The following is a 12477-nucleotide window of genomic DNA, read 5'->3' on the forward strand; positions in this document are numbered from 1 at the left end:
AGCGATGCTTTAAACTGTTAGCACTTACAGTAAAAATCAGTGCTCATCCTCTAGGCTGGAGGCAGCTTTATGCCTTCAGCCACTTAGGGTTTGGAATGTCTCTTCAGGACACAGAAGCGTAAGATGTTGTCACCCATCCTACATAAATACGTCCCAATGGAAGGAACACTCCAAGACCTCTAGTGGATGCTGGCATGAAGCTTCCTCCAGCAATGAAGATAGAAGAGTGCCAATGACCACGGAGGAGCTTGGAGCCATGGAGAGTATGTTTTTTTTCTTCTTTATCTTAGAGATGGGGAAACCTACCTACTGAGGCCTATCTAAAGCAGAAAACTACCAACTTGTGCCTATCTACAAAGGAAACCTACCTAGTTGGGGCCTATCTACAGGGGGAACTACCTACTGCATTCCATATGCAGGAGGAAACTACAGAGAAAACTTGGGACCTACATAGAAACTATCTTCTGGGAACAGCTATACATTGAGGAAACTCCCTTTTAGGGTAACTACATACTGGTGGCACCAGGGAAACTACATACTGGAGTGGTCTACCTACCTATTGGGGAAGCCTACCTTCCCTTTCCCCAACCCACTTTCCTACCCACTTCACTGCGTGGAACACCATGGGGCCATTATTACTGTTTTTTTGGACACATACATGGGGAAAGGTAAGGTGGGTTCTGGAAAAGTGCAGAGTCTAAGATGTTTGTCTGGCAGGTTCCTCTAAGATCAGTTGTGGCTAAAATAATTCATCCCCTGGTGGTCTGGCCCAGATATATATGAAAGATATTGAAAGTAACTGCACAATAACCATTTATACGGTTTTCAAAAACTGTGTAGAGCTGGTATGTACCATTGTATGGGTCTGTTGGTCTGTGTTGTCTATTTTTTATTTGGTAACAGTATGGTGATATGTGGGAATGGCGTGGCAGAATAAAAAATGTTGCGTTCTTCCCTGAAGTCATGACACTGATGACAACAAGGCCTTATGCTGAAAGAAATGAACTTGAACCTAATAAACTATAATGCAAGGTTTCCTTATAGTTCGGGTATGTTCACACTGAGGAATTGGAGAGGAATTTCCACGAGTAATCTGCTCGCTTTTTCCTCTTTTTCCAAATCATTCAGCAGTGAAAATCCCCATAGAGCTGTGCAGATTTTCTGCCCCTCTGTTCACACTGAGGAATTTCCTCAAGCAGAATTCTGACAAGGAAGTCTGTTCCGCTTGAAGAAAGAACATGTTCTTTCTTTCAGGTGGAATCAGCGTCGTTCTCCCATAGAGATCAATGTTATTATTATTTTTTGAGTCAGAAGCATTTCCACGCGGAATTTGCGCGGAATTCCCGCATGAAAAAAAAATGCTATGCATAGAAATACTTGATACTCCTCCTCCGCATGAAACCTGCATTTCCGCGCGGAATTCCGCGCGATTTCCATGCCAATTCCGCGCGAAATTGCTGCTAATTCTGAGCGGAAAAAAACTGTGTTTTGGGGAGGAAACCTTGTGCGTGATTTCCACCCCAAAGCCTCAGTGTGAACATACCCTTATACTGACAGCCCTCACACTGAATGGGATTGTACTGTACAAATAATCACATATTCATTTAAATAAGAAGGGGTTATCCAAATAGTGGTGGCATTTCTTCAGTTGATCCAAGTGAATGGGGCAACACTGCAGTACCCTGCAACCCTTCTACTAATAATACAGCAATGCAGGTGCAGAAGCTGGAAAACCTGAGTGCCAACTGATAGGAGGATATGTCAAATCTTATGTTAATGGTCTATCCTGAGGATAGACCAGCAAATGTAGAAGGCAGGATAACCCCTTTAAAGGCTAGAGTTATAAAAAAAATTGGTAAACGGAATTACATGGCTTTTGCAGTATGCATTTAATACAACACATAACAAGCAGCTTGGTGCCGTTCAGTGTCAATTCCATCAGGGCTCTCTGACGGCTCAGTTTCCAGTCTCTTATCTTCTAAACACTTGTCTAAGCTAAAATCTGATCCAATTAACGTTGATACTCTGATCTGATGGACATTCAGGTGAAGACAGACATGGCCAGTGATGGAGTTGTCTGACAGAATAACAACAGAAAGGCATCTGGCAGCTTACTCAGTACTAAAATACATGAATTTGTGTACATACATGTTGTCATAAAAAAGAAAAAGAAACAACAAGCAATTACAAACATATTTTAGCAATACAGTAAAAAATGTAATTGATGTGAAGGTGTATTTTTCATAGGAAGCCCCTCTCCGAAGGGCTAGAATGCTCGTATACCCATTAATTCATTTTAGTGAACTCTGTAGAGAGGTTAGTACTGATGGAAATGGTCATTAGATCCTTGCCAATTACTTTTCAAACTAGCGATCGTTCTCTATTGGTATAGAAAGTCATTTATAAAGGGTATAAAGCTGTAATTATATTATCACAGTTACAATGTGACATTAATAATTTCCTATCAGTAAAAAACCCAAGTGATTTATGACTATTGCAAATTTTCCATCTGTGTCTTGTGCAAGGTCATGTGTATGTTTTAAACTCATAGAGGGGCATTTACTAAGGGGTTTAGTCATTTTTTTCTGACTATTTTTGACGCAAAATTGTCGCAATTGCGCCTACCCTATTTTTTGTGCGACTTTCTCTAGCAAGAGCTAGAAAGTCAAATTTTTTTCCCCGCTTGATTTACGCAAGTTTTCAGTTTTTACTTGCAGTGGTCAGGTATTTATTAACTGAGACAGTCGCAGTTGCGCAATAAACTGTCGCGACGGCCGTAAAAAATGACTAAATTTACTCCAGCTCCAACATGGAGCAGGAAAAGCTACTGCCGCCCGGGCTCCGACATACTTTCTCCCCACTACCCTCACTGCGCTACCGGGACACTACAGTGATTTACATCCCCCTCCCTCTCACCTGCCAGCGCCACACAACTCCCACCTGTCTGCTGTTGCAAGACTACAAGTGCCAGCATGCCCTTACAGTGAGGACATGCTGGGAGTTGTAGTCTTGTAGCAGCGGGAGCTGAGCGGCGCGGGCGGGAGACAAGGGGGGGGGGGGGTAGCGGGGAGGCCGTATGAGGAGCCCGGGCGGCTGCACTGTAATCTCAGCCCGGGCTCCTGCCCTGAGAGCCAAAGGCTTTGGCTGTCAGGGCATGCTGGGTGTTGTAGTTTTGCAACAGCTGGAGGGCCACAGTTTGCAGACCACTGGTGTGTGGTCTGTAAACTGTAGTCCTCCAGCTGTTGCAAAACTAAACAGCTGAAGGGGACCGGCGAAGACGTTCACTTACCCTTCTGAGGCTCCAGCGACGATCGCTGACGGAGATCGTCGGGCGGCACTGCCGCGCGGCAATGTCGTGCAGCGCTGGATCCTACGGAAGCCGGTAAGTTCCCCAAGCTTCCCAACCAGGGTGCCTCCAGATGTTGCAAGACTACAACTCCCAGCATGCCTGGACACCCTTTGGCTGTCCAGGCATGCTGGGAGTTGTAGTTTTCCAACAGCTGGAGGCACCCTTGTTGGGAAACACTGGCCTAAAACAGTGTTTCCCAACCAGGGTGCCTCCGGATGTTGCAAGACTACAACTCCCAGCATTCCTGGACAGCCTTTGGCTGTCCAGGCATGCTGGGAGTTGTAGTTTTGCAACAGCTGGAGGGCCACAGTTTGCAGACCACTGGTGTGTGGTCTGTAAACTGTAGTCTTCCAGCTGTTGCAAAACTAAACAGCTGAAGGGGACCGGCGAAGACGTTCACTTACCCTTCCGAGGCTCCAGCGACGATCGGTGACGGAGATCGTCGGGCGGCACTGTCGTGCGGCGCTGGATCCTACAGAAGCCGGTAAGTTGCCCAAGCTTCCCAACCAGGGTGCCTCCAGATGTTGCAAGACTACAACTCCCAGCATGCCTGGACAGCCTTTGGCTGTCCAGGCATGCTGGGAGTTGTAGTTTTGCAACATCTGGAGGCACCCTGGTTGGGAAACACTGTTTTAGGCCAGTGTTTCCCAACCAGGGTGCCTCCAGATGTTGCAAGACTACAACTCCCAGCATGCCTAGACAGCCTTTGGCTGTCCAGGCATGCTGGGAGTTGTAGTTTTGCAACATCTGGAGGCACCCTGGTTGGGAAACACTGTTTTAGGCCAGTGTTTCCCAACCAGGGTGCCTCCAGATGTTGCAAGACTACAACTACAAGCATGCCTAGACAGCCTTTGGCTGTCCAGGCATGCTGGGAGTTGTAGTTTTGCAACATCTGGAGGCAACCTGGTTGGGAAACACTTGCCTAAAAGAGTGTTTCCCAACCAGGGTGCCTCCAGATGTTGCAAGACTACAACTCCCAGCATGCCTAGACAGCCTTTGACTGTCCAGGCATGCTGGGAGTTGTAGTTTTGCAACATCTGGAGGCAACCTGGTTGGGAAACACTGGCCTAAAACAGTGTTTCCCAACCAGGGTGCCTCCAGATGTTGCAAAACTACAAGTCCCAGGTTGGGAAACACTGTGCCAGGCCTCCGCCCCACCTTACTGTAAGGGCATGCTGGGAGTTGTAGTCCTGAAGCTGGGGGCAGGGGACAAGCTTGTCACTTGCCCACACATCTCCTGCACCACACAACTACAACTCCCAGCATGTCCTTACTGTAAGGGCATGCTGGCAGTTGTAGTCGTGCGGGGCGGGAGATGTGTGAGCAGGTGATAATAAATGTACTAACCCATTTTTTTTTTCTTCTCATTTCAGATCCGTGTATCCTGTGGACTCCTTCGGATTCGGTGGAGTACCTCGATGACAAGCGTTTTTCTTTGTTTGATTTTAATAAAATGGTTAACGAGGGCTTGTGGGGGAGTGTTTTTTGTAATAACATTTTTTTTAAAACCTGTTGTGGAAGCTGTCTTATAGACGGAGTCCATTACTCAGCTGGGCTTAGCGTTAGCCACAAAAACAGCTAGCGCTAACCCCCTATTATTACCCCGGTACCCAACGCCACAGGGGTGCCGGGAAGAGCCGATACCAACAGGCCTGGAGCGTCAAAAATGGCGCTCCTGGGCCTAGGCGGTAACAGGCTGGCATTATTTAGGCTGGGGAGGGCCAGTAACAATGGTCCTCGCCCACCCTGGTAACGTCAGGCTGTTACTGTTAAGGTTGATATTTGGCTGAGAATGAAAATAGGGGGGACCCTATGCGTTTTTTTTTTTTTTTTAAATAAATAATTAAATATTTTTAAAAAACACATAGGGTCCCCCCTATTTTTATTCTCAGCCAAATACCAACCAAACAGTAACAGCCTGACGTTACCAGGGTGGGCGAGGACCATTGTTACTGGCCCTCCCCAGCCTAAATAACGCCAGCCTGTTACCGCCTAGGCCCAGGAGCACCATTTTTGACGCTCCGGGCCTGTTGGTACTGGCTCTTCCCGGCACCCCTGTGGTGTTGGGTACTGGGGTAATAATTGGGGGTTAGCACTCGCTGTTTTTGTGGCTAATGCCAACACCGGCTTAGTAATGGACTCCGTCTATAAGACAGCTTCCACTACTAAGCCTGTCTAGTAAAGTAAAAAAAAAAGCAAACACAACAGGTTTAAATAAAATGTTATTACAAAAAAACACTCCCCCACAAGCCCTCATTAACCATTTTATTAACATTAAGCAAAGAAAAACGCTGGTTGTCGAAGTAGTCCACCAAATCCGAAGGAGTCCACAGGATACACGGATCTGTAGAAAAAGTAACAAAAAAAAAAAAAAAAAGTGTAAGTACATTTAGGGAGAAAAAAACTGTGTTAAAAAAATGTAATAAACACACACTAAACGCCGTTTACCACTATTCTGAGCCATGACTACAATTTAGTTATTGAATTATTTAGATGTGGTGAAAAAGCTAAAAAAAATCAAAAACAAAAGATCCAGAAGGAAATCTAGCAGCCAAACCTATTCAGACAGCAGGAAAAAGGAACAGACAATTTTTTCTACTACATGAAGTAAATTTCCCACTTTTGCCTATGTGTGCCAAATTTATTAATGCCGTGCAACAATTTAGTAAATTTGTCGCACAGTCAAAAATGAAGTAGAAAAAAACAGGGTAAAAACCAGACTACATAGTAAAAGATTAGTAAATGCCCCTCATAGAGAATAACTAAAGTTACACTACAACTCACAGTTGAAGTGTTGCCACAGCCAAATTACTAACCACATACACATTACTAGATGTATACTGTATTAGCTAAAATCTCTAGAAAACATATTAAAGAAACAGAATTACTAGGATACCTTTCACTGGTGGCTCCTCCTGGAAGCATCCTTGGACTTGAGGGGAGCTCCAGTGGCTCAGGCGGGGTAACTTTCACAGTCTTTTTGGTGACTGGCCGATCAGAGTGGAGGACACTCCGCAGTTTCTGGGTAAAGCTATAAGAATCTGATGTTGGAAAAGTTGGGCTTCTAATCACTGGAGAAGAAGGTCCTGGTTCACTTGGAGAAGAAAGTGACTTTTCTTGAGAAGCACTAGAAAAAATAAGGTCAGAAACTGGTAGATCAGTTTCAGTTAGTGAAGTAGTAGAATGTTTCTTGTCTTCGCTTTGGTCAACTTCTGCTGGTCCAAAGACTGTGCATACTTTTTCTTGGTTTGCAGATAGTACCATTTGTTCAGGTTGTTCTATTTTCTGTAAATTTACTTTTTCATCTGGACAATGACTACATTCTTCACTGACTAGTTCTGGATGAACTGTATTTTTTGGAATACTAGACTCTGCAGAACTTGCAGACGGCTCTGAAATTGCCAAGTCATCACAAGGACGGCTTATGGCTGTAGATACATCATTTGCCTGCTCTGAAGGAAAATGTGGTTCATCAGATAGGATTGCTGTCTCCTTAACTGTGAAACCTGACATGTCAGAAAGAATATCTGTCTCTTTAACAGTTAATTGATCAGAAATGAGCGCTTCTGTCTTTTCTGAAACAATGTGTACTTCTATTATAGTAGGGTCAGACTTCTCTGATATAGCTTCACATGCTTTATTTTCCTTTTCTTCAGGTACAAGTTTTAGATGATCAGATGTCAAGTCATTGTTGATCATTTGTGATTTTATTGTTGTATCTTCATAGTTCTGTTTATTCTCTTCTAGAAGAGGTTGTAAGGCTGAAAGAGTCATTTCATGTCCATCACAAGCCCCAGAACTGATGATGTTGGGTGCTTCTGCTTCTTCACAAGGTTTCACTAGTTTAGAGTCAGCAGTTGTCGTTCCTAAACTTATCTGACTTGGTTCTGTTGAAGGAAATTCAGTCTCGTCTTTGGAGGGGGCATGCTGCTCAAGAGCAGATTCTAAACTCTTCATGTAACCATTGTGGGCCTTGGAGGTTGTACCCACTGAATCTGTATTGAGAATATCAATTGCATTCTGTTCTGGGACAATTTCTGTGCTTACAGTATCCTTGACCGCATCGCTTGTGTGCTCCTGAGAACTATGGGTCATTACTTTTCCCTCAGGACTGAGGTTAAGTATTCTTTCAAAAGCCATTTCAGGATGTTTCTCTTGAGGGTGTACTTCCTTAAGTGTATTATGATGCAGAATGTGAAATGCTTCCTGTGATTTTTCTGTGCTAACACTATGTGCATTGGTACATTCCATTTGTACGGAGTTAAAAGGTAAATCTCTTTCTAACTGATCTTTTTCAGCTATAGACACTACACAACCATCCGTCTGAATGCCATGCAGAATATCTTTGTGGTCATCCGAAACTGACGGACATAATTCAATCTCTTGTTTGGACTCTTGTACATCATTTTTACAATTTTTCTTATCTTGCTCATTTGCTTCCTCTATTAAACTCTGTGATTTTGCAGTTGGTTCAGCTTCGGACAGAAGGTAAGGCTTGGAGTCTTTTTCTTTTACCAATAATCTAGGAAGATCTGATTCTTCTGTAGGCTGTTGTTCCTCTACAAATGCAAAGGAACATGCAATCAGATCTTCGGCATTCTCAGTTTCTTCAGGATAATTCCTATGGGCAGTAAAAGATTGAACTGCTTCAATATCAGAGTTGTTAAGAACTGATGCCTCAGTGGTGTCAATAATAGGTTTAATATCTGTAGACAAAACCTGATGATCCTCATCTGTGTTTTTAAGGATCTCTTCAGATACATTTTTACTAGAAATACTTTCAGTTTTATCAGATTGTTCAATCTTGACTGTACGATCATCACATACCTGGGTTTCAGCTTCTGAACAAATGGATGGTAAAGGGTTCCCATTGTTTTCATTATCACTGGGTTGAATAGGAACATCTAAAACTTCATGATCAGATGAAAGGTTCTTATCTGGTGCTGATAATGTGGATAATTGTGTATGTTCAGGCTGAAGGTTCTGGACTGGACCACACTGGAGATTAGCTGCATTCTCTGTATTACGTAGATCTGTGGGAAAAGCTACTACTTCAACTTCATCCATAGTGCCAACATCTATCTCAGTATGGGGTTTCTCTGTAAAGCCATCCTTTTGTGTTTCTGTGGCACTGAAGTTGTCACCTGCTCTCTGAAGTTGGGTTGACTTATTATTTAGTATGTGTTGTGTACCAGCATCTGGAGACTCTTCTAGTTGAGCTAGAGTGGCAGGTATTTCATCCTCGGTATTGTCATCTATGTCAGAAGAAAGTTCTAAACTTTTCAAGGACTGTTTCTTTTCTGGTATCATGCCTTTACCTTGCTGACTGCATAGCAAAATGTTGTTCTCCAAGAGCCCCAAAGCATCTATAGTATCCATAATGCCAGCTTCTTTAAAAGTTGTAGAAAAGGATTTGCCTGTTTCATCACTCGTGGAAGGAGAATCTGATATGTATTCCAAAGGCTCTGATGTTGATGCTAAAGGTTCATCTTGCACTTTCTCCTCAAGGGCTTTGCTAGGGTACAAAGCATTGTCAAGGTAGGGAGTGTCCTCTGAGGACGCGATTTCTTGCTGACTCAATGTGATCATGGGAACCTCCTTTTTCTTTGTAGACCTGCTTTCCAGGTTTGGGCTAGCGTCTACTATTTTAAACTCTACTGGAGTTATGACAGACACATTCTGCTCTAGCTGAACCTTGGATGACTCCCCTAGGGTACAATCTGGCCTGTGGTTCAGGTTTTCCACATCAGACAGGATAGATGATTGTAGCATTGCATTAATATCAGGATTTTGTCTTTGATGCATAGTATTTAAACAGATGTCATTTCCACTTTGGTTTTGGCTAGTCTCCATTTTGGTTTCTACTGAAAATGTCTCAGACTTTTCAGTTGGCAAACTTTCTTCATTCGGACATAAATATTTATGGTCTGGCTTATTCTCATGACAATGCTCCTGTGGAGGGAGAAAATTCACCTCTTCTCCTTTTGAAAAAGTTTCAGAAACTGCATGGAAAGATTCTTCTGACGTGCCCAGGGAGTGTCCTATATTATGAGAGCTTGCCGAAATAGATAAATTACTGTCTGTATCAGTGTTTAATGTATTTTTCTGATGGGTGTTTGCACCTACGCCCTTATTGACACCATATCCAGTATTACCCTTTTCTCCGGTGGTCACTTTCTCCATGTCCATACTAAGTCTCACTGTTGTCAACTCATTCCCAGTAAGGCTCAGTGGAATAAATTCAGTATTTTGCTGAGATATCAGTACAGTATGGCTTGTAGGAGTGTTTTCATCCTCCTCAAGGGATAGTGAAATGAGTGTTTGGTCTTTACTAGATATGGCTGCACCTATTGCAATGCCTTCCTTTATATCTGGACTTGGTGCTGCCAGATGTAGTTCTGCAGAATTCAGGCAAAAGGTTGGCACATCTTCTAAAAGTAAATTAGTCACAGAGATCGGAGATGGAATATCTTTAACTGTTTTGGTCTGGTTGACTATTTGTATTGGATCACTTGAAGTTTTCTCGTGTGGTGGGTCCAGAGATGTATCTACAAGGACTGCAGTGCCTTCCAGAGTAACCTGATTTATGCCCTCATTTAGACTGTCAGTCATGTAAATAGGAGTATATAAGGTATTTTCTGTCTCAGGTATTATTGGACTTTGAATAATGTCGAGGGGCAATTGATTAGCAGAAATGTCATTTTCAATGCTATTTTTCAAATCCTTTGTCTTTACTTCATAGTTTATCATGTCTTTACTTGTAAAATTCCCATCATCTATTGTGGACGTCTTTAGCAAGCCATGCTCCTCACTATCATTATGTTTTGCACTTTCAGGTTGAATGTTTTCTGCCAACATTGTCTCTTTTACATATCCTGTTGCGTCATGCCATTCCTCATTGTCTACCTCTAACTTATCAGGTAGATTAAAAGGAGAACAGTAATAGCCTGTTGTCTCACCCATCTGTCCCTGAAGACTTTCTGGTTCTGTCACCCCAAGCAGAGGTTGTTGATTAACCAATGATGTAACAAGATTATCACAAAAAGTATTGAGCTCTGACACCACCAGATTGGGCTGAGAGCTCTCAGTGGTAGGGGATTCTCTCTCTTTTTTAAGGCTGAGTGGTATAGGGAGTTTATCTTTATCATTGTCTGAGCTCCCATCTGTTGTAAAAGGCAAGATTAAGTGGCTCTGCCCCCATGTCTGGCTATTTACACCATCTGTAGTTAAAGTTCTACTATTCCATGATCCTTTCTGTTCTCCCTGATCAGTATTACTATCCTTGCTATCTTCTTTTGTATGCTTACAGGTGTTGTCTGGTTCTTGGAACATTCCAACTGGCGGAGACAGTGCTGCATTCCTTGAGAATAATTCCATGGATGCTGGAATCAGCTGTGGTGTGGAAGTCAGAGGAAGAACACTTGGACTGCCAAGACTGAAGTCACCCTGCATTATAGCATCATTGCTCTTAAATTTACTTACAGATGATATATCAGTATCTGGATCTTGTTTTTCCAATAAATATTGTGCTAGGTTTGGCATCTCCGGTATCTCTGGTTGCATAATTTCCTCCTTTTCTTTAAAGACCATTTCTGGCGATACTTGCTGTCCCCATTCTCTAAGAATCCCTATTAATCCTATATCTTCTGATGTAGAAAGTTCTTCATCCCTTGATCCTTCTTCAATGGTGAGGGTTCTGCAGTTAACAAAGTAAATGGTTCAAATAATTCAGTCCCCTGAGAAATATGGATAAGCACATTGCAGGAAAAGAGGCGGATGCAGTCTAAAACCGAACACCAAGCAAAAACACCATGAAGCTGAAGATGCAGATCCATGCAACACGTGTAAGATAGTCAAGACATGTAGGAAAACTGGCACACAGAACTTTGCAATAACCAATAACAGCCTAACATTGGATTTCACATCCTCTACTTACAATAATAAAATACTCTGATTGGTTACTATGTGAGTGTCATGGATGGTCATCAATATTAGACCAAAGCTAATAAATACAGTTTTCGAAGATCTCAAAACAGCAACAAAACAACATGCAATAATTCAACTTTTAATATGCAAAGCCAAAGGACTGCATAATACTAGCATGTGTCTGAGATGCTATCTAGCTACCAGTAAGATATGAATGAGATCTGTGTGCCCAGATAGAGGACACTGCTAGACAGCAAAACAGCCTAACAGTGCTGGACTCAAGCCAAACAGAAGGAATCAAGGCAAATATAACTGCAGAAAAGGATATACCCCGAAACACCAGAAGTCTACAACACGTAGAGGAGCAGCCAGTTTAGCATGCAAAGCATTAAGAAACATGAATAAGCTCTATACAGTTAAAACAATGTCTGTTGCAATTAAACTTGCAAATGCTAACAAGATCTACAATAGTGATGTCATTTGCTTTGAGAAAACATAGTGTTAACATTAGCTATGTCCAATAAATGTCTTCTTTCTTCACTGTGAAATTTTGGCTATATAGTAGAGAGAACCTGACCTCATGCTACCCAAACCATAAGTCATTGGGGTGGGAAGAAGCTGCCAGGGACTGCTCTGATGACTTGTGGTTTGGGAGGCTTGGAGGTGATGTCAGGTTCTCTTTAAAGACAGTAATAAACCAAGTGATCCAAGCAGGAAGGAGATGATAGAGGGATAATCAGTAGCAAGCACATACAAAGTCACAAGTTGTTCAGCTCACCTCCCTCTTGTGTCGCACGGATCCTCACCCGGTCTAGTGATGCACATAATCCATGAGAAAGAAGCAATATGATCCAGCGTCACTCGATAAAACTTTGAACTTTTATTTAAAAGCCATTTAAAATTCTATGATACAGGACAATGCACACCACCTAACTGTGACCGAAGGCGGACGCGTTTCGGGCACATGCGCACCGTTAATTACCGATTCAGTGGTGTGGTCACAGTTAGGTTGTGTTCATTGTCCTGCATCATGGAATTTTAAATGGCTCAATAAAAGTTTGAAGTTTTATCGAGTGACGCTGGGTCGTATTGCTTCTTTCTCAGGCATAATCAGTGCAGCCATTGTGATGAAACATCAGAACTGCCCAATGGTAATCCAGAGGTGTCTCAATCGGGGACTATACTCTACAACCTCTATATGC

General features: G+C 42.8%; 1 protein-coding gene across 2 annotated transcripts in view; it reads right to left on the minus strand.

Moving 5' to 3' along the window:
• The window catches only part of TACC2 (transforming acidic coiled-coil containing protein 2), a 188207-nt gene that overhangs the window by 115082 nt on the left and 60648 nt on the right, over positions 1–12477 (minus strand). For both annotated transcript variants that reach the window (XM_056529728.1, XM_056529727.1), the window contains exon 6: positions 6246–11045. In XM_056529728.1, the coding sequence (XP_056385703.1) occupies positions 6246–11045 (4800 nt within the window). The remainder of the gene's footprint in view (positions 1–6245; positions 11046–12477) is intronic.

Source organism: Hyla sarda, chromosome 7 (genome assembly GCF_029499605.1).
Source record: "Hyla sarda isolate aHylSar1 chromosome 7, aHylSar1.hap1, whole genome shotgun sequence".
Lineage (NCBI taxonomy): Eukaryota > Metazoa > Chordata > Amphibia > Anura > Hylidae > Hyla > Hyla sarda.